General features: G+C 38.7%; 2 protein-coding genes across 4 annotated transcripts; both read right to left on the minus strand.

Moving 5' to 3' along the window:
* Positions 1 to 7,441: 7,441 nt before the first annotated feature.
* On the minus strand, positions 7,442 to 10,788 carry LOC144633140 (tryptophanase-like). Its single transcript, XM_078491939.1, has 4 exons — positions 10,676 to 10,788; positions 9,114 to 10,266; positions 8,722 to 8,866; positions 7,442 to 7,735 (listed from the first exon to the last, which is right to left on the minus strand). The coding sequence occupies exons 2-4, from the start codon at positions 10,123 to 10,125 to the stop codon at positions 7,579 to 7,581; spliced, it is 1,314 nt and encodes a 437-aa protein (XP_078348065.1). The 5' UTR covers positions 10,126 to 10,266; positions 10,676 to 10,788; the 3' UTR covers positions 7,442 to 7,578.
* A 6,732-nt stretch (positions 10,789 to 17,520) lies between these two features.
* LOC144631894 (electron transfer flavoprotein regulatory factor 1-like) lies at positions 17,521 to 23,270 on the minus strand. 3 transcript variants are annotated; one of them, XR_013566809.1, is made up of 4 exons: positions 23,117 to 23,270; positions 22,444 to 22,516; positions 18,932 to 19,994; positions 17,521 to 18,628 (listed from the first exon to the last, which is right to left on the minus strand). XR_013566809.1 is itself a non-coding variant. In XM_078490478.1 (3 exons), exons 2-3 carry the CDS (start codon positions 22,492 to 22,494, stop codon positions 19,779 to 19,781), a joined length of 267 nt encoding a protein of 88 aa, XP_078346604.1. In that variant the 5' UTR covers positions 22,495 to 22,516; positions 23,117 to 23,270; the 3' UTR covers positions 17,521 to 19,778. The 3 variants fall into 3 exon arrangements, 2 of the variants coding, with proteins under 2 accessions (XP_078346604.1, XP_078346605.1); XM_078490478.1 differs by having other exon boundaries at positions 17,521 to 19,994; XM_078490479.1 differs by having other exon boundaries at positions 17,521 to 19,994; positions 22,444 to 22,535.
* Positions 23,271 to 23,294: the final 24 nt, after the last annotated feature.

The following is a 23,294-nucleotide window of genomic DNA, read 5'->3' on the forward strand; positions in this document are numbered from 1 at the left end:
CGATATAGAAAGCTCACACGTCGAGTTTACGCGGAGGTAGGTGAATTTGCATTCCCGAAAAATTTGTTTGTTTACGGCTCCTTAAAATTCATGGATGTAGTTAAACTCGTATTTTATCCAAAAGCCCCCACCATACGAGCTAATTTTTGGCATGTGAAACGTAGAATAATTCAGCTTTCTGCTTTAGTTAACTTTTCGTTGAACCGTTGTATTTTTTAACTGCGCTGCGCAGTTCTTGCTCTGCAAGCGGTTTTTTTAACTGCGCTGCGCAGTTCTTGCTCTGCACGTCCTTTTTTTTTTTTTTTTTTTTCTCAGTGACCAGACTGATGTCCCCGCTCGGCCAGGCTGGGGTCACGCAAGGTTTAAAAGCTTGAAAACACTTACTAATGGGAAATTTTCAATGCTTTGGTCTTAATAAGCATGTTTAGCGTGAGATGCCCGATTTTGAAGCGTTTTATTCAAAGGAAATTCTAAATTTTCATGCGTCGAAAGAAAAATATATTTCAGCGGGCCAGAATCTGTGAATAAATACCATAACGTTGCTGTAAAAGAATGTGCTGACATGACAAGTTTCACTTTCGATCGGCTAGACCTCGAGTCACGTAATTTTTCAAAGCTATTATCAGCTACCTTTCAAATCTTTGCGAAGCCATTAATCTTTCTTTACAAAATTCAGTGTGAAGTATTTTGAAGCGTTTGAATCGAAGAGAATACTAAAATTTAACACTTTAAAAAAATAAGCGGGCAATAATTTACATTTATTTACATTACGTTTGTGTCCTGGAATGTGCTGGCGTTAGCAAATTTTTACTTTCACAAGGCACTGATCGGCAAAAATCACGCAATGCTCTGAAAGGTTTAAACCTGCTACAAACGGAAACTAAACAAATCCTCTGGTCTAAACTTAGCATGTTAAGTGTGAATTGTTCGACTTTTTAGCGTTATTTATTTTTGGAGCTGTGTCATCTATAGGATTTCTGAAATCTGATGGACAAACATGCCTGACTTGCAAGGGTTACGTCATTGATAGATTAATTCCCCGGGGAATTCCCATTCAGCAAAACACAGGTCTGGTGTTCTTCTCAAATTTGATTTAATTATTTGCTCCAATATTCAATTTTCGGAGCTGGTTATTCAATCTTGAAACGGTAATTCAATGCAACACTGGATGCTGATTTAAAAGATTTTTTTGTTTCACTGATCAGGATCGTGGGAATTAAATTTGGCCACCATTCTCATATAAGAAAAATGTTTATTTTCGGATGGAACTAGTCAACCATGAAATGTCACGCAAGGTGTTTTCTTACCATCTTGTTTCTCAGTCGCAACATTGTTCGACGCAGATAAAGGGGATAAGGGGAGGGGGGGGGTGCATTTTTTGTTCCCCCCACATGGCTCCCCTAAAGTGCTCACGAGACCAGCGCAGTTGTAAGCTCTAAGAGCTCTTGTTTTTTCTCAGTGACCAGACTGATGCCCCGCTCGGCCGGGCTCGGGTCACGCAAGGTTTAAAAGCTAGAAAAAACTTACCAATGGGAAATTTTCAAATGCTTTGGTCTTAAGACCCTCTTAATAAGCATGTTTAGCGTGAGATGTCCGATTTTGAAGCGTTTTATTCAAAGAAAACACTAAAGTTTCATGCGTCGAAAGAAAAATATATTTCAGCGTGCCAGAATCTGTGAATAAATACCATTACGTTGGTGTTAAAGAATGTGCTGACATGACAAGTTTCACTTTCTATCGGCTAGACCTCGAGTTACGTAATTTTTCAAAGCTATTAATCAGCTACCTTTCAAATCTTTGCGAATCCTTTGGTCTTTACTAAACAAATTTATTGCAAAGTATTTCTCTTTTAAGGGTAATCTATTTTTTTTTGGGCCTGTGTCATTGAAAGGATTTTAGAGATAAAAAGAAAAATTCCCTCCACAAACATGCCCTGACTTGTACCGCTTACGTCATTCGGTATGCTAGGGAAATACCCTCTGTTCTAAAAACAGCTTCAGCGTCCGCGCATGGGAATTCGGCCAGAATTTGCATATAAGAAAAATTATTAATCGCGGCTAGAACAAGTCAACCATGAATTGTCACACAAAGTTTGTCAGACGCTGCATTTTTACAACCGCCTATTGTAATACGAAAACCGAAACAGGGTCAAATAAATTTTGAACTGTTGAAGAGGTTCAAAAATAGTACTAACTTTATAGAAACTGCGAAACATTGTCATTGGGCCAGTTTTCAGTTTTATGTAAATAAGGAATACTGTCGAAATTCTTGCGGATACTTACGTTCCTGGCGTGAAGCCAGACGTTCTTATGAACTGATCTTGCAGACCCAGGGGCAGTAGTTGTAAACTTTCGCCCGAAAAATCCCGTCGTCCCGATAAGCGATTTTTTGGTTTCACGGATCAGGATCGTTTGAATTAAATTTGGCCAGCATATAGCATTAGCATATGAGAAAAATATTTAATTGCGGATGGAACTAGTCAACCATGAAATGTCACACAAGGTGTTTTCTTGCCATTTTGTTTGTCAGTCCCAACATTATTAGACGCAGGCAAAGGGGATGGGGGGGGGGGGGTGCATTTTTTGTTCCCCCCACATGGCTCCCCTAAAGTGCTCACGAGACCAGCGCAGTTGTAAGCTCTAAGAGCTCTTGTTTTTTCTCAGTGACCAGACTGATGCCCCCGCTCGGCCGGGCTTGGGTCACGCAAGGTTTAAAAGCTAGAAAAAAACTTACCAATGGGAAATTTTCAAATGCTTTGGTCTTAATAAGCATGTTTAGCGTGAGATGTCCGATTTTGAAGCGTTTTACTCAAAGAAATTTCTAAATTTTCACGCGTCGAAAGAAAAATATATTTCAGCGGGCCAGAATCTGTGAATAAATACCATTACGTTGGTGTAAAAGAATGTGCTGACATGATAAGTTTCACTTTCGATCGGCTAGACCTCGAGTCACGTAATTTTTCAAAGCTATTATCAGCTACCTTTCAAATCTTTGCGAAGCCATTAATCTTTCTTTACAAAATTCAGTGTGAAGTATTTTGAAGCGTTTGAATCGAAGATAATACTAAAATTCCACGCTTTAAAAAAATACGCTTTAGCGGGCAAGAATTTACATTTATTTACATTACGTTTGTGTCCTGGAATGTGCTGGCGTTAGCAAATTTTTACTTTCACAAGACACTGATCGGCAAGAATCACGCAATGCTCTGACAGGTTTAAATCTGCCACAAACGGAAACTAAACAAATCCTCTGGTCTAAACTTAGCATGTTAAGTGTGAAATGTTCGACTTTTTAGCGTTATTTATTTTTGGAGCTGTGTCATCTATAGGATTTCTGAAATCTGATGAAAAACCACCGAGACAAACATGCCCTGACTTGCAAAGGTTACGTCATTGCTAAATTAATTCTCCGGGGAATTCCCATTCAGCAAAACACAGGTCTAGTGTTTTTCTCAAATTTGATTTAATTATTTGCTCCAATATTCCATTTTCGGAGCTGGTTATTCAATCTTTAAACGGTAATTCAAGACAACACTGGTTACTGATTTAAAAGATTTTTTTGTTTCACGGATCAGGATCGTGGGAATTAAATTTGGCCAGCATTAGCATATAAAAAATATTTAATTTCGGATGGAACTAGTCAACCATGAAATGTCACGCAAGGTGTTTTCCTACCATCTTGTTTGTCAGTCGCAACATTGTTCGACGCAGGTAAAGGGGATAGGGGGGGGGGGGAATGCATTTTTTGTTCCCCCCACATGGCTCCCCTAAAGTGCTCACGAGACCAGCGCAGTTGTAAGCTCTAAGAGCTCTTGTTGGTCTTAATTTACTTCGAAATTTTTTCTTGCGACGTTTGCGTATTTGCCAGTTCTCGGCCACCCTGCTCGCTATCACAGCTTAGCTTGGTTTTTAATATAATTTCATCTGCTGCTGCCAGAATGAAAGAAATAAATGTTTTAAGAATAAAGTTCAATCTTATCTCTAAGTTTTGAGCTGACTCTTGTCTTGTCTATTATTTCTACAACACCTAAATCTTTCAAGACCTTTTCACTGCAATAAACCATCTAAATGCACGGGTCACACAATGCGGTTTTGCCAGAACCTGCACATAGGCAACTAGGCGCGTTAAAATCCTTCTTTTCTAAAGTAAAACAAAGCATCGTAAAAATAATTTGGGATCGATATAGTATAAATAGGTTTACAGAGTGATTTTATGACTGTGAAAATTAATTGAGCATTTTTTTACAGATAATTACGCACAAGCTTTTTAGTGGCCGAGAACTGGGCCCACAAATGGAGCTTTTATTTTTATTATTGCTCGGGCAAATTAATTTTTGACCGGTCGATAGCTTTACACCAAAAAGCTGAATAATGTAGCTAGCTCTGGGAGAAATTTCAAGTTCCTGCGGTTCTTCTGAGGTAAGAAATACAAGTTTACGTCAAAAGTGGCCGAGAACTGGGCCAAGGTGGCCGAGAACTGGGCCCACAAATGGAGCTTTTATTTTTATTATTGCTCGGGCAAATTAATTTTTGACCGGTCGATAGCTTTACACCAAAAAGCTGAATAATGTAGCTAGCTCTGGGAGAAATTTCAAGTTCCTGCGGTTCTTCTGAGGTAAGAAATACAAGTTTACGTCAAAAGTGGCCGAGAACTGGGCCAAGGTGGCCGAGAACTGGGCCCAAAAAATGGAGCTTTTATTTTTATTATTGCTCGGGCAAATTAATTTTTGACCGGTCGATAGCTTTACACCAAAAAGCTGAATAATGTAGCTAGCTCTGGGAGAAATTTCAAGTTCCTGCGGTTCTTCTGAGGTAAGAAATACAAGTTTACGTCAAAAGTGGCCGAGAACTGGGCCCCATACTGTACTTTGCACCGTAAGCTTTTTTCTCTGTCCTTCCGCCGAAGCAAAAAAACACAACCTGATTACACATTAACCCAAAAGTCGACCAAGTGTGCCTGCAACGATTTCCTGTCAAAACTAAAATGAAAACCATTGCGGTATGCGTCACCCGTAGCGGTTTTGTAGCAACCCCGAGCTATCCCCGTCTTTTTGGCCGCGCCAGGAGACTACGCTCTAGGACGACCAAAGGGTAAACCTTAAATCGGCCACGCCCGATTAACAAGTTTTGAAACAGGTTGAAATCGTTTGTCATTAATTTCTTTACCAGAAAAACAATGTATAATAAAACAACTATTATATGTTATCAGCCGAAGCCGATATCACAAACAACGTAATCCAATAATTGCTTATAATTGTTTAAACACAAAGAAAGGCGCTCAGTTTCAGACTGTAATTAGTATGCGCGGCGGTCCGACCAAAATTTTTAGCCGACGTGTGTATAGTTAACACACAAACACCATTTTATTTAAGTACACAAGGGTCTCTGTAAAATGATGACCGGATGGCGGCGGATGGCAGATGGAAAAATGCAGATAATAAAATTCAGACGACAAAATGCGGATACATGTACTAAGAAAATTTTTAAAAAATCAATCGATTATTGGAAAGAATATTGGGAAATTAATTTACGGACTATTCTCCTACAGTCCTTGTACGTTAAAAAGAGAAAATAAAATAAGCAGCAACCCCATTTTATCGAACTAAGTCCGGGAGAAGTCCGACATGTTTTCCTTCATTTATATCGGATCCGAATAAAATGATAAAGACTTCCATCGAAGGAGAGATGCTCAACTTTCCTTTATCGTCAGAGTCTGTCCTACTTTTTCCCACTTTGAAAAAGAACCACGCATTCAAGCGCTAGTGACGGGACATAAATGAATGCAACTGAGATCAATAAAGTCGTCCGATAGCGACGAATCTCTAATTTTTCTTGCAATCCAGGACTTCAAGCGTCCCTATATTTCCTATATTTTTTCACTCCTCCTATATTTCCTTATATAGTTTAGAAAAGCCCTATAATCCCTATAATTTAAGGGACCTCAGTCAGCTACACTTTGAAATCAGTGAAATCCGCCATTTTCATTGCCCTCAAAATTACAAAAGTTGTATGATGAAGCAAAATCTTATTCGCATTGTTCTTAGCTTTTACTCTCACCACAAAATCACACACTCCAAATTCAAATTCAATCTTCTATGCATGTACAATTTCTAAAAAACCTTAAGTTAGCAATGCCTTATATTTCACACAGAGCATGTCAGGAAAGAGACAGCCATGAGGCAGCTCAGGGCCATCTCTTATGTGACACGCTCTGCATGAAATATAATGCCAAAAATTATGACTAAGGTCATTTAAATAAGACTTATTTAAAATAAACCAGAAGAAAGCTGCTAAGGTTATAATCAACCTTGTGATGGTGAATGTAACAAGAAATTCTTCCAAGGGGCAAAAGCAACAAGTGACACAGGAATTACTTAAAAAACAGCCATAAGCAACTTGATTACGGTCAGCAACATGTTAAAAAATTCAAAAAAGGAAAGTTGGAAAGTTGCATGCATTTTCCGATCAGTAAAAAAACAATTGGCTGGTGACTTTACGAGAAATAAAAATCGAATGGTAGTGACCTAGAGTGCAGCAAATGGCAACTCTGAGTGCTCAGATTGTTAAAAATTTCCCCGGACCCTCAAACCAGGCACAGGTTTAATGAACATCTGGCTCTAATCAATGACTAAACCGTGACACAACTGCTAAGATGCGGCAAAAAAGAACTTAGAACGATGGAAAACGAAAGCAAACATGACGATCTATAACAAAAAATGACAGCAACATTTACAGCATTTGGTTAGGGGACATTGGTCCTCAGAAACAATGGGACATTGGGACACCAATCTCCCCCCCCCCCCCCACACACACACACACATGCCTTGGAAGGTCTCAAAAAGGGCAGTGATTGCCTGTGTCGAGTAATTAATTAACAAACCAGTAAGTATATTAAGTGTGACTGCTATAAGGCTATAAAGATCAATAAAAAAGTATCTTTTTGCTCCATACATGTTGAAAATACTTTTTAAAAATTCCTATATTGCCCTATATTTCTTTAAAAATTTCCCTATATTAGCTCTGTATTTTTTTAAAAAAAGACCCTATATTTAGCCCTATATTTTGGCAGGAGGCCACTTGAAGCCCTGGCAATCGCGAAAATTTATACTCGCGAAATTCGGCTCCCGAATTATCGCGAAATTAAGTACGTGCAAAAATTAGTAAGAATAAGGTAATCATTTTTATCATTTTGAGGAGAGTTCACGGCTATCAAACTATTTTGAGTAATCGGAATTCGGAAATATAAGCAGAAAAGAATGTCATTTTGACGTAAATCGCAAGACGCGAAACGAGAAAACGTGATCTCGTTTTTGTTCTCAAAACAATGGTGTCAAAATTATCGGCTAACTAATCCACGCGAGGGATGTTATAAGAACGGCGAGAAGGGGGCCGGGATCAAAGGATCAGTTTTAGCTTTGTTTTATTTATCGCATATTGGCTACTACAATTTGAAAATTCAAGCAAATTTAACATCGTGTACTTTAAGGTAAATTCCTTAAGTATGTTAATTCTTTGACGAAACAAGAAAAAAACTGCTGACAAAACGACAATTTACGCTTGCGCAGTAAGATTCCTCCATCTAGTCCTCCTCCAGTTTTCTTTTATTCCTTCTCGCTGGGAGAATGGGTTCCAGGTGAGCACTGAAATGACGTAAGACAGGAGGAGCCCACGTGATCCTATATCCGCTGACCTTGTTTTTGTGTCTGTTAACGTACTCCAATACTTCGGCGACGTACCTGGAAAATGATCATTTACTTCATGTTAAATATGTGGAAGTTACGGGGGCCTAGTGGTTAGTAATTGAGGGGTCTGGAATCCAGTCTTGTCAGTATACTTTCACAAGACTCTCTCCACTTAACTTAAAAGATTTGTTCACGCGTTAACTACAAAGTTTTCCCAATCAACAAATGAGTATTTGCGAATTCTCAGTGTCAACCTCGTCCCCAGGGTCTCTTGGTAGATTTCAAGGCTAAACAAAATCAGATATATATTAAAAATCTAAATGAAAGAGGATTTAGTGGCAATGAATAAATAAAGCCCGGGAAGGGGGGGGGGGGGAAGTTTACTCCACATATGGGATATATAGGTATGTACCGCAGGATAGGGTATGGTTTTTGAGGTTCTCCGTCGTTAAATAGGGTATGATTTTTGCTTCTTTTGGCATTGTGTTCCTGGTGTGATCGCTAGATAGGGAACCTAAATTCTATGAGCTAAAATATACACCCAGCTAAACGAAATTTTTTTTTCTTAAAACTGAACTATTCGTTCAAGTATTAGTAAGGCGATTTTAAAAAGATTTTTGTTATGCCGTTCGTGGTTAGCCGTTATTTGGGTCGTCATCGTCAATTTTCACATTATTTATCGTTAAATAGGGTCAGGGTTAAAGAACCTTCGCGGCACACCCCTATCCGAATTTATCGGAGTACCCCCGCGGGAAATGAAAGTTCTCAATGTTTTACGAAGGGACTGTATTGCAAAGCTACTGTTCCATCATTAATATTGGGACGTGGCGAGCACGTACACTTAAAAAGTATCTATGGGAGCCTTGAAGTGGTCATACTATGAGCATTCCCTCTGTTTCCTTAGTTTGTCTGGCGCGGTCAGTTTTGCTCTCGCTTTGCTTCGTTTATTGTGCGACGAGCCAAGCGAAAAGAGAGACTACTTCACTAAGACTTCAAGAACGAGAAAACAGCTTCCAGTAATCTGCAGCTGATATACATACTTCATGTGTGATTCAGTATATGTCCTGCGTGGAATTGCAAGGCGAAGAAGCTCTCCTTTTTCGTCTTCAAATTCATTGTCGTTTTTCCCGTTTTCAATGGCCTTTCCATGCATCACACTTCCCAACTCACCACAGCGAATCCCACCTGAGAAACATAAAGATGAAGGTACAGGGTAAACAAGGGAATTATGTTCTGCATGCCTGACGCAAACCAATGTTAAGCAGCTCTAGTAAGCTTATAATTCTACTGGTACTTTTGTTTGGGGCTAGAGACATTGTTTCTGTTGTTTGTTCTATTTTTCTTTCGATTGGTAGCGAGCCATTCATGTGAGACCTTGCGACAGCTGTTGGCCTAAACAGTCTACTAAGCGATATAGTGTATTAATATTTACCTTCCACATAAAGCGCACAGCCAAGAGCCCAGGCAGGGAACTGCTCCTTGGGAATGTGCGGCAACATGGCGGCTGCATCAATGTAGACTGCATGTCCACCCGGAGGAGTTAAAACGGGAATACGGTGTTCCCACAGCAAATCCGCCAGCATTTTGACAAACCCCACTTGGTATCGGAGATAGTCTTCATCAAGAACCTCGCACAACCCCACTGCCATCGCCTCCAGATCTCTCCCGGCCAGCCCACCGTAAGTTACAAACCCCTCGGATATGATCAACTCCTGGCGGCACTTATCTGCGAGATCGTCGTCATTCATAGCCAGGAACCCCCCGATGTTAACAAGACCATCTTTTTTGGCGGACATGGTACAGCCGTCAGCGTAGGAGAACATCTCGCGTGTAATCTCAAGTGGCGTACAATGGCCGTAACCCTCCTCGCGTGTTTTGATAAACCACGCGTTTTCTGCAAAACGGCAGGCGTCGAGAAAAAGTGGGATTCCGTGCTGACGGCACAGCTTGGAAACCATTTTAATGTTCTTCAAACTGACAGGATCTCCACCAATTGTGTTGTTTGTTATCGTGATCAAAACCATGGGAACGTTTTCTTTAAGTTCGCCTGACAACAATTCTGTTAATCTGTTCACGTCCATATTGCCTCTGAATAGAGCCTTTGCGCTAGGATCCAGTGCTTCAGGAATTGGAAAATTCACCGCTTTTGCTCCTCGTTTTTCCACGTTAGCCCGAGTTGTGTCAAAGTGCGCGTTGTTCGGCACCAGGTCCCCATCGTTAAGGCTGCACTGAAATAAAATCCTCTCAGCCGCACGGCCCTGGTGCGTGGGTATCACGTGCCGGAAGCCGAAGATCTCCTTCACAACCCTCTCGAACTTCCGGTAGCTTGGCGAGCCAGCGTACGACTCGTCACCTTTCATAATGGCGGCCCACTGGTCAGAACTCATGGCGCCGGTGCCAGAATCTGTCAACAAGTCGATAAGGATGTCTTCGGAGTTCAACATGAACGGATTGTAATTTGCTTCTTGAAGATGTTGAATTCGCTGAGCTCTAGTCGTGTGTTGTATTTTCTCAACAGCTTTGATCCTGAATGGCTCGAAAAAGGTTTTGAAGGTGTGTTCTTGTAACTCCGTGGATGAGGAATCCTGTCATGTAGATTATACGAAATAAAATTCAGAAAAAAAATATTCGCCGTGGTCTTTCATGCACTGATTTCCTTGAGAAATTGAAATCAGGACAACCAGACATGGAACCAGACTCAAAGGGCACAGACGGCAAATCTAAATTCTCAAACACCGAGAAGGTACTGTGGGAATAAGGGGCGGAGACGGGGGGGGGGGGGGGGAGCGAGGGCGGGGACAGGGCGGCTAAGAAAAGGATCTTTGGCATTGAACTGAATGCAAGAATATCTTGCTGTAACAAGCCAAGGATAACGGTATAAAACAAAACAGGAACGAGTGATAGGGATGTTAATAATCGGGGATTATGGCTCATGGCAAGAGCGAAATACTAAATCTATGTGATCTCGCTAAAAAAAATGGAAGCTCGACTTACATTTCAACGATTTCTACGGGCGTAAGGTCATTCTTGTTCGAATTTCGCTTGATGATTCCACAACAAATAACAATATTTGACACGCAGACTTTGACTGAATGTAGCGTTTGAATCAGTTAAAGGTAGTAACCTCGTGCTTTCCCTTCTTTACCGGCGTACAGCGAAGTTGTTTTCACGACAAAACAGCAAGCATCAGGTAAAGAAGACCAAACTGACATGTTTATCGATTGGTCGGTTTTATACTTCATGTATGGAGTACAGTTGTGTACCGTATGTGTACCGTATAGTGCCTCATACATGAAGTAGTGACCGACAGGCCGTTTCTTCAGCTGTTTCTTCGACGTTCAACGTTTTGCGATGGAAAATCTTTGCTGTACGTCAGTAAGGAAGGAAAAGCACAAAGTTACTGACTTGAGCTGATTCATAGGTTACATTAAGTCGAAGTTTGTATGTCAAATATTGTTATTTCTAGTGGAATCATCGAGCGAAATTCCAATAGTAACAACCGTACGTCCGTAGACGTCCGTAACAGTCAAAATGTAAGTCGAGCTTCCATTTTTAAACACGATTTATTCTCTTTCAGTTGAACTGCACTGCATTTATATCTAATCTTTGTTTATTTCTGAAGGTGTGAGGTATGTCTGCGAGGCCAGTTGATGAAACTCCTCGTCCTGACGAGTCCCTCAAAATGGCTGCAAACATGAAGATCTTCGAAATTGGGCAAGTTTACACAGCAGGGCTCAAAATAACGGCCGGTCAAAGGACAATGTCCGGCCAAAATGACGATTTGACCGGCCAAAATTTTGGTTCGGCGGTCATTTTGACCGGTCACGTACACAGCTTTCAAATAAATAACATACAAAAATTATTTGCAGTATTTCTTGAAATTTTACAGTAAAATCATAAAATAGCAGCTTGCAGTCACAAATTTGTAGACTGAACAGATGAGACGGTCACATTCTGCGGATTTGTTAGCCGTTTGCTTTAATAAAACAGGAAACATACACGTCTGTAAATACGCTAAACAGACAACGATGAGCATCGCATCAATCAACGTCTGCTATTAACACGGTGTACGCAATTACAGTTTCAATTGTCAGGCGGGCCGAGAAAAATAGCACTCGTTAGTGGATTTAAAAAACTATATGCACCTTAAGAAAGTACAAGTTCGTAGCGCGTTTTTCACCAACAAGATCATGAGAATAATAAAATCATTAAACGCTTTGAATGTTAAGCCAGCAATGTTTCTGTAAACTGTGCCTATTTCGCAACTGAACGTGTCCACACATCTGCTGACAAAATACTTAAAAAAATACTTTGCCGTATGGGCTCCTGCGTAAGTATATTTGATTTTCAGCAGCTTCTCAATCAGACGGGCTTCTCTCATGTAGGTGACGTTGAAAACTTGAAGAGATCCATGATTTTTGAAATGAGAAGCGACGTAGGCTTTCTTGCCCAACTCTTGGCAGTCTTGAAGAAAGAGAACTTTAAAAGAGGGCATCTTATAGGAAGCTCGATGAACAACGAGTCTGTAACTTTGCAGTGAAGACATGTTAAACTTCCAGCACACCCTTAATGAAAGGCCTGGTTTCTAAGCGTTGTGGACGAATGTGAAATCTTTTCTCGGCGGTTATTTTGTTAATCCCCTAGCTTGAAATGAGATATTGGTATCACATGATACAGGAAAGATATCTAAAAGTCGAGGATGTGAATGTGCTTACAACCAAGATCGCCTCCACCCATAAGTCGTTAACTAATGTATAACTATGCAGAGTAACATAACATTACGGCTACTGAGCATTTTGTTTTATACTTTTTATGTAAAGTAGAACACAGAAGAAAAGAAATTCAAAAGGCGAACATAATAAAATGACACTTAGCGATCAAAACATTTAAGCTTATACTCTTTAACAACGTGTGTTTTAGCTTACGAGGCGAAATTTTTGTCAGAATAGGCTATTGCTTCAAAGTAAATACTCAATATTTTGACCGGTCAAAAACGAGACATGACCGAGCAAAAATTGATTTGGCCGGTCAACATGACCGGTCAGTATCCAAAAATTATTTTGAGCCCTGCACAGCTGTAAATATTTCATTAAGACGATACCAAAAGGTTTTTTTCGATAGGAACATTTTCTATTACATCAACTTTTCGGCTGCGTTGGTTTGATTGAAGTAGACCGCCTCACTTTTTCAAAAATAAAGTTTGAATCTGAGCCGTTTTCAAGTGTTTCATCAAGGTGTGTGATAGGGGTGTCGTTAATGTTTTGCTGCTAGCTTGATTCGAGCTCAATGTTCGTGAAAGTTGGTGTGATAAATTAAAAAGACATAATTTAACAGGCTGTAGTGTTTGTTTGGTACAGAAGTTGTTAGTTCTTTTTCAATTAATTTTCAAAGTTGTGGTAAATTTAAGCCTTGACAGTGGTCGTTACAAATGCTCGTTCGGGTGAACCGAAAATCCTTAAAAACTGGAAAAAAATTAATGATCCGGTCAAGTGAATTGTGTTTTTAGTATAAGTACATGAAAGTCTTGCAACACACTAAAAAAGAGCGAAATCTATTTAACAAGCCAGATCGGGCAGACCACTATTACAGATACAGCCTCTTAAAGCCTGTGGATGAAACATTAATGCGTGGCCAATACCATCATTCGTTGATGGGTTGACAACTGAAAAGAACTTTTGTTTCAAACAGTAAAAACAAAAAAGAAAAAAAAAAACAGACAGTGTTTTATAGCCTTGATTTGTCTCTGTACGAGATCTCGCGATTTAACCAAGTGGAGGACGATAAAATATCAAAACGTTTCACATGAAAACGTACTGCACAATGAGCTTTCATTTAAATGCCGGCCACACAAAAGATTTTATTAAAAAACTTAGAACCACCATGTTCAGCATTATTAAACAGTACCAGATGAAAGTACTGCTCAATAGCTTTCATTTGAATGGTCACACACTAGGGTTTCATCCACAAACTTAAATGTTGACACTATATGATGATTTTAGCTAGAACCAGCTTGTACAGCATAATGAAAGCACCACATGAAAACAGCTTTTATTTGAATGGTCATACTTTGGGATTTTCATCAGTAGAATTTGACCCCCGTCTTAAAAACCAACATTTACAAATTCCAATTCGACCTGGATAGAGGACCCGCATGAAAACCAGCGAGAGCTGATGTGGCTTCCTCTCTAAAGATAGGAAATTATTTTTATTTTTTTTTTATAAAAAGATTAAAACTTACCTCGCACTTCATATTGCAGTGTGGTCTGGGCAAAGAGTTATCCATTCGAGTTTATGGCATAAAACACAAAATGACCGATTTAATCCACCAGGACATTTAAGTAAGCCTTTTGTTCAAGAATGAACCATTATAGTTTACAATAATCACTCAAAATGGGTCATTACTGTTACACATGCGTCACCATATAAAATATAGTGTACTTAAAATCTTTAAAATAAACAACTCTCCATCACTGGCCACCGAGACTGAAGTGAATAGATGTTTTAGTATATTTAAACAGTGTGATAAAATATTTCAAAAAGTATGATTTTTAACTCATTTATTCGTGCCAACGATTATTAAAATTTTTGGGCGCGAGTTGCTCGGAGATGAATAGCAAAGGATATCCGGACCTTGAGTAGCCAATCAGAGCGCGCCAAAAACGCTGTCCACTGCTTTAGTATATATTAAAACAAAAAAGTCACTAATTGAAAACCCTTTGAAAGCAAGAAGCATTTCCGTAGGATGAATGCTTCATTATAGTACTTCAGCTAACGCGCGCGCAACTTACACTTTTAGGTGTGATTTATCATTGAAAATTAGGACTTTTGAAAGTCATCCTTAAGGCTGTTTCAATAGGCCTTTTTGAGAAAGATTCGTGAACATATTGCATTTTCCCACGAAACTTCCAACTGACTTACAGTGAAACGAACTCAACCGGGGCCACCCAACGTTTTTTAGCCAATCACAAGACAAGTTTTAAACAAAAGAATTGGAGTTCCTTGGTCAGGGGACCAATCACAGTGAAGGGCAATTTTAACTCTTCGCTTGACTGAATACGATGCGAAGGCACGCTAAAGTGTTGTTTTTACGGCAAAAATATAATTTTGTTCATTTCGTTTACGGTTAAGGCGAAAGTCTGCCAGTAATTTGGAACACTGGACGGAATCAACGTAAATACGTTTACCGAATTACGGCCGCGAATATTTTTGAAGACTGAAAGGATTCAGCGTATCACCGAATTACGGCGAGCAATGAAGACCGAAAGACTGAAGAAGTGATGAACGAGCGAAATAATTACCGGCCGATTCACGGCCAGCTCAATATTTTCCGAAAGACGGCTTGGATAATTATTGATCGAATATTACGGCCGGGAGTTTTGAAGACTGAACGGACGCAACGTAAATAAAAAATTACCGAAGCATGATCGGCTATAAAACTTATAATATGCCACACATTTTCCAAAACACGGCCGGGAATGTCGAAGACGAAAGCTTATGTCAGTTTTCCTCGAATTTGCGGCCGACATTTTTGAACACTAAACGAACGTAAATATAAATTTACCAAATTACAGCCGCTAACTAGTATGCGTGAACCTGTCACGTTTTGCACGTTTGTTGAGTTTTATCCGGCGATGAATATTTATGGTTTGAAATGTTCGCCGTTTATTTTTATTAGGTACAATTTCTTTTTATCACTTATCACTGTTTATATCACTGAATGTAATACACTGAGTTTATCTTTTGCTGACCGGTGTTGATTCGCTTCGGCAAATCATAAACTGGTTTGAGGAAAAGTCGTTTCTCTTCACAGTTTCAGCCGGTGTCAACGGTAAATAAATTTTGTCGAGTCCTTTCCACCAGGCGCAGGCCGTGCTATTTTCGTTGAGTCCGTTCCGTCTTCAAAATTCCCGGCCGTCATTCGGTACTTATTAACGTTGATTCCGTCCAGTGTTCTAAATTACCGGCAGACTTTCGCCTTAACCGTAAACGAAATGAACAAAATTATATTTTTTGCCGTAAAAACAACACTTTAGCGTGCCTTCGCATCGTATTCAGTCAAGCGAAGAGTTAAAATTACCCTTCACTGTGATTGGTCCCCTGACCAAGGAACTCCAATTCTTTTGTTTAAAACTTGTCTTGTGATTGGCTAAAAAACGTTGGGTGGCCCCGGTTGAGTTCGTTTCACTGTAAACGGCAAAAAGGTAGCTCAGTACGTTACGTTAGGTTTCGTATAATGTGAACTTTTCTTTTTTTTCAAAGTTTGAAAACAAGGTGATATTGCAGTATTGCTTCGAAGCGCATTCAATTCAAATTGTGTATGTTGATATCACAATGTTGGATCAAGTAATACAACGTCAACAACGGTTGATTTATTTCATGTATTTCTCATTTTCACAATAAAGAACCGTCAAAAAAAAGTTCCGTTTTCCATCTTCCTACCTACTAAGTGTTTTGAAAAGACAGAAAAAAAAAACCCGATTCGTTACGTACTCTCTTATCTCGTCTACTTTAGAGCCTCTCTATGGGCATTTCCGAAGAAATGGAAGACGCGAAGATCACCGCAGAAAAAAACAAAGATCTCAAGATTGAAGCGAAGATCTGAAATTGACCAAAATTCGTGTGATCAAATTGAACACTCCGATATAAAACTGTCAAAATTCGTAAACACCACAGAAAATAATTTATGGATCTGTAATTTCGGAATGTTTGCATTTGACCACATTTCACGGAAAAAACGAACGAAGATAAAACGAAGATCTCCTTTTAAAAACGAAGATTTGCAAAAAAAATTGCCAAGAAAACGAAGACCGTGGGAACCCATAGAGAGGTTCACCTTAGTTTGCACATAAATCTTGACAACAGACTGCACTATACAAGCGTTCTGGAAGATGAACTGAGATAATTTATTTATGGTGACCACAGGGGCAAAGGCCTCCCCCCGGGGGATTCCTTATAATGGCCTATACGAGGAGGCTCCGCCCGAAAGGGATACCTTTTTCAGGCTTCAGGTTTATAAAAGGGTAGGGATTTCACAAGTTTAGGTATACGAAAGGGTACGGAAATCTGTCATTTAGGGCATTTAATTAACTTTTTTAATGTCGTACTTTTTTAATGTCAATTTTTAATATGTATATATATAAATCTTCTACAACTTTAAGAATAAATGTATTTTATACTTAATGCTGATCGCCAGTTTATATCAGTGATCTAATGATCCCTGATTGGCCCTTCAGGATAAATAAAGTTTTTATTATTATTATTATCAAAATATTTCGAACAGACGCATCTTATGGCAAAAAAAGTCAGGAAAACTTCCTGTCTAAGTCTGTGCCATGTATGTATATGAAAGGGGTTACTTTTTTTTCTTCAATAAAATGTATATGAAAGCTGGGTATAATCTCTGTAAAAATGGTATATAAAAGAGTAAGGGTTTGGAGCTCGGAGCGGAGCCTCCCCGTGTATAACGTACTTTTTTGAGTTCCCCCTACCCGGTGGCCTCCAGCCTTTTTGAAGGATTGTGGGGGGGGGGGGGGGGTCCATCACGGCTAAATCAGACACTGAAGCTTGAGTAAGGTCGTCATTAGACCGTTCAGAAGCCATCTAAATGTCACGTTTAAGAAAGAAAAATTTCTTAAAGACCCTCACGGTTTTCATTTCCTGCTCCTTTCTAATGTTTCTGTTCTCAAAATTCATCATTTGCAATATTTAAAACTCAAAAGGGAGTTCCGGTCACCCTGGAATCATCCCCTGGGGACACCGCTGGACCAAACTCTCCCCTGGACCAAACTTTTATAAGGGGGATATAAAAATTTTCGAGCAAGAAACCAACTGACTAGAAATAAAAAAAGAAAAAGAAATTTATTTAACGAAAATGGCGTTCGCAAACGAAGCAATTGATATACAAAGCAGTGAGAAGCTACTTACTAGAGACCGACAATGGTCTTACTTTACATAAACACCCATGGTATTGACCACCCAGATTTTGCTCTTACCGGTATTAACACTTTTTACGCATATATTAGAATTCACATCATAAAAAATTAAATTTTGTCCAGTCATGAGATTGACATTGAAATTACAGAATACACAATTGGAGGTAATTGTACAAAATCCCAGAAATTGAAAACTATAAATAAATATAATGTTTTGATCTGAAAGGAAACAAATTTTACTGCCAAAGAACATTTCAGTATATAACAATAAATTTCTACTAGATGCTTTTTTTTCACAGTTTAACTGTGAGCTCAAGATGTCTATTGACTGTTAGAAAAAGAATGAAAGCAGTCACTTATGCTTTAAGCATAACACAGTGGTTGGCCATTAAAACATGGAAAATGAATATCAACAAAACTGACTAACAGATGGTTTTAGCAGTGTCAGAAAGCTACATGTTCAATCCAAGGGCTTTTTATTGTTTATTAGAGCAGTTTCAATTGAGTGTAGTAAAACCCAAACTAAATTTTTTACTACGGCCAATCACAAAGGACACAGACAATCCAGTGAACCAATCAAAACTCAAAGCAAATACATGTTACTGGCATGAAGTGCGGGAAGCACAAGCGAGTCATGATTGGTTTTGATTTCAGTTCTGATTGGCTGAGAAAGTGGCACGAGTATTTTTTAACCAATCACAAAGCATAGTAATGCAAAACCAAACCAAACGCAATTTACTTTCAACACTCAAGTGAAAACCGCTCTAGCATAACCCAGCGACTGACTATTAGTCAAACTCGCAAGTTGATTGGCTATGAAGGGGTGTGTAATTTTCCATGGACTGTGCTGGGAGCACACACAAGTAAAAATTGCCAAAATCACCAGCTAAAATTAACAATAAACCACTGTCACTGAAGCTTTTGTTGAATAGATCCACCTTTGAGTTCTGCTCAGCCAGTTAGACAGCTCGCTCTTGCTTTCTACTGACTTTTGATAGTTGATTCAAGGCTTTGCCTCTCACCATTTTCAGCCAATAAACCTTGAGCTTGCCGTCTAATTGTTAATTAGAATAACCCACTGACCATCTATTAGGTAATCACACAATCTAATTGGCAACACAGGTGCCGTCTATTGATGAATAGGCTGCTCTTGGGGCGTGCACTCAGGTTTTCGCCGAATTTCATCAATCAAAACCTTCAATAAACCAATTCTAGGGAGTTTTTGTGTTTAATAGAGCGGTCAGTGGGTTATGCTAAAACAATTAGACAGGTCGCTCTTGCTTTCAATTGACTTTCGATAGCTGACTCAAGGCTTCACCATTCACCAACTATCAGCCAATAAACCTTGAGCTTGCTGTGTAATTGTTAAATAGAAAACACCTGTGTAGTCAGTCAAATTGCGAGTTTTCCACTAGTCATCCACTCGGTTACATTTACCCCTGATGACTGATTGTATGGCTAAGACTGAGGCAGATTGTTTTCTGCAAAATTAGTCATTCTGATTTCTCTGTATTGGTCAGGTAAGAATTTTCAGCCATTTTCATTGGTCCAGATCACGTGAACAGCAATGTCATGCACACATTTTTCACCAGGATAAGTGTTAGCATAATAGAGATTTTCAGAGCACACAAACAGACATAGTCAATATAGTGTAGATCAGTATTCAATTGAGTGTCGTAAAACCAACACCAAAGTAATCACTCTAGCCAATCACAAAGAACACAGAAAATCCAGTAAACCAACCGAAACTTGAGGCAAATTCATGCAGTCAACACGAAGCGCAGGAAAACATGCACAGGCGAGTCACTTTTGGTTTTGGTTTTACTTCTGATTGGCTGAGAAAGTGACACGAGAGTTTAAACCAATCACTTTGAGCCTATTAATGCAAAACCAATGCCAATGTGAGTTACTTTTGACCCTCAAGTGAAAACCGCTCTATGGACACAAATTAATTGCTACTGACATTGCTAGGAAGAATTAAATGTACGTTCAAAGAAAGTGAATCTTGAAGAGAATGGTTATAAGCATGAGCAGAGAAATTTGTTTTTGACAGATCAATATAAGCACCCAAACCTTTGCAAAAAGTCATTTAATTAAAGTGTCAGTCTGGCATGTTGGATTTTTCAGACTTGCAAGTGATTCTGTTGCATTAATACCCTCCTTTGTCATTTTTTATCATCACGATAATAACGTTGCTTTAAAGTCCTGTACTTCCGTAACATGTACAAAGCCTCGACTTCTTTGATGACGTATTCTCCCCTGGCAATCAACATCTTGATTTTCTCTGGGTCAGTTTCATCCTTGTGTTTCATGAAAGCTTGTTTTAATTTAGTTTTGAAGTACTGCTCTCCTGTGGGGTAATCTTTCCCAAGATACAACAACTACAGAGAAAAGGAAAAAAGAAACATTAACTCTCCTTACTCATGTGAGACGCCTCTCACCACACAATGATTTCCAACCCCTGATGGGGTAGGCATCTAACAAACATTCAAGTTAAAAACACTTAATATTCACTATGTAGCAAAATATGTCTGATTGATTGCTCCTTGTGTTCGAAAAATCGTTGCCACACAATAACAATTCAGAGGCACCAAATGCTGTAACGACTGTATCTAATTTTAATATTTTTATATTTATTAACGATAGCGTTTTAATATTTTTAATGCTATTCTTGTAAAGTGCCTTTGGACTTTAAGGATATTGGTGCTATACAAATATTTTATTATTATTACTATCATTATTTTTATTATTATTATTATTATTATTATTGTTATTATTATTATTACTACTATTATATTATCAGACATGGGTTTATCTGCTCGAATCTTACAAAAATCTCTCTTCTGGAAAGCAAAAGAGAGATGTGTAATATCTTATCAGAGACATCACATGCTGTGATGCCTGTAAACCTATATTATCAGACAGGGAATTTATCTACTTGAATTTCATAAAATTCTCTCTTGTGGAAAGTGAACAAGAGAGTCTGTCTAAGTCATACTAAATAGAATAATAATAATAATAACAATAATAATAATAATAATTATCTAAATAAAATAATAATAATTATTGCGATAAACAAATTACATGTGACAAACAAGACTTCTTGTGAATAACTTTTCCCTGTGAAAGGAACCTTATACATGGCCTAAAAAGACCTAAAAAGATATGAAAACCTTCTTGATTTACAAACGTTTAAATTCAAGGGTGTCAACTCCCACACAAATGTCTGTAAGTTGACATAATCTGTTCACTGAAGGGGAAGAATTGTTTACAATATTTGCCTCTTTAGCATAAGCACTTCAGTTTCTGTTCGAGTTACAAAAATATCAGCTTAGAATGTTGAAAGAGCATGTCACGATTAACTTTGCTATAAATTTGATCTCGATGTATTAAATACTTTTTTTGACGCAGCTTTAAAAACTTAAAATTTTTACAAAGAATGTATAAGTTTATAATAATAGTAATTTTTTTATTAGTGCTTTTGCCTCCAGAAATCTTGCAGTATCAATATCAGGGTTGGAAACTAAAATTTTGAAGCACTCGCCATCTGGGCGAGTCACCTTCAAATTGCACTCGCCCAGATCTGTTTTCACTCGCCCAGAATCCTCCATTATTAAAAAAAGAGAAAATTTAGCCCCCCTCCACCAACTAATAAAATGTACAACTTAAATTTTAAATCATGTTTGATACTTACCGTGCCACCGTGGTGGTCGATCATGATACTGACTGAAATTTATTTCTTCAATGAAAAATCGACAAAAATAGACCTTACTCCACGGTAAAAACACAAGAACACTTCAAAAGTTGAAATGCAGTTTTATTTGATACGCATTCCTAAATTCCTGTAGATTGTGTTGAAATTGTACAGAAAAAGAGGCGGGAAAATAGGCATCTTGGCTCGGTGGACGAGTCAGTGTATTTATGACCAGGGGTATTATTTTCTACAAGCATGTCCATCATGTAAAAATCACCAAACGGAAGCCATTTTTGTCTGTTTACGAACGGAAACAAAGCCCTGTTTGAGATTTCAAAATGTTGGAAAGCTATTGGCTAATGTGGATAATGTAGATTATTTTAAAGTGGAAAGTAAAAGGTAATGCTTATTTTGAATAATCTTGAAAATCGTACTTGCCAAACCGGGCGAGTGATCCGTGATTTGTACTCGCCCATCTTTTTTCACACTCGCCTGGGCGAGTGGGCAAGCGCTTATTTCCAACCCTGCAATATTACACCTAAAGAGCTGAAAATTCGCCGATTATTAAGTTTCACAAGTTTCTTCTGGAATTACCGTCGATTGCATCTATCTGTGAACGCTCGCGCTAAAAACATGTTTTCAAATGACGTCAAACGTCAGCGTTTCGGGTGTCAAACTTTGAAGTTTAGCAGACCGTAACGCAAACTTTTGCACTCAAAATACTCACCATAAACACTGAATACGGCGAAACTTTACACTAGAAATGATTCAAGTGAACTTGTGTATGTATATCGACACAGAGGTCTGGTCTGCTAAACTTAAAAGTTTGACACGTGAAACGCTGACATTTGACGTCATTTGAATACATGTTTTTAGCGCGAGCGTTCACAGATAGATGCAATCGACGGTATTTTGGATATAGCAGGACGCCTTGTCTATGCAAAGTCGTATGTTAATGAGGCAAAATATAAACAATGACATCAGCAAAGATCGCCCTATAAAAAAATAATTCTTAATGTCATACTAAAAACTTGTCTTGTTTGAAATGTTTCTAATTACTTTGGCTATATAACAGCTTTTTGCCCCAGTTGGACACCTCAACTATAGTTAGTAAGTTATGGCAAAATGTTTCTGACCTGTTTGTAGAGATGTTTGACAGCAAATCTCAAGTTGCTGGAACTTGACATCTTTGGCTTTAATACATCAAGCCTGAAATTAAAAGGAGATCCTTGAGGATACAAGGAGAAAAGTTTGAAAGTCTGTGATTAACAAACTTTTGCTCAAAACCAGAACTGGCGATAGTCCATGTTTGGAAAAAAAACAAAAGAGTGCTGTGGCTGGCCCAAGTTAAGATGGTAGCAAAAAGGAGTGGGGGGGGGGGGGGGGAGGTGATTCAGTTCACACAAAATTTAACAAAATTCACATGCCAACAACAACAACAGATTGAGTGATAAATACACAAATCATGTTTCTTTTCTTGCAATTTTCACGTCTTCCAAAGTCTAATTTCCCCCATGTCATGCATTATGCACCCCCCCCCCCCCCAGATCATTTGCTACTCTTCAGTTAACTCAGCCAATGAGCATTTTATCTGTCTCTTTTGAATTTTATAAATTTTGGTGGAAAGTGACATTTGATTTTGCCATGACCTATGCAGGAAAAGCTATTGTTCTGCAAAAGTCTGGGCCATGCAACTAACATGAAGCTTAGATTGGTTTGGAACAGAATAACTCATTGCATGCATAACACTAAAAAGAACACAAACTAGTTCACGACATTAAATTATTAGAACTGCCACAGTGGACTTACCTCTAGAATGGTGGAACCAAGCCGAACGTTCTTTGTAAAGGGCACTTTTTCAGCATGGAAGTCGCTATCTTGAAAATCACAAGTTATTTTAATAGTATCAGAGATTCTCGCGACGATTCTCGCTTCGACACAAAAACAAAATGGCCGGCGACAGCACACGATCCCAGTCTACTGCGGC

The sequence above is a fragment of the Oculina patagonica genome, chromosome 12 (genome assembly GCF_052425735.1).
Source record: "Oculina patagonica isolate OP01 chromosome 12, crgOcupat, whole genome shotgun sequence".
In the NCBI taxonomy this organism is placed as follows: domain Eukaryota; kingdom Metazoa; phylum Cnidaria; class Anthozoa; order Scleractinia; family Oculinidae; genus Oculina; species Oculina patagonica.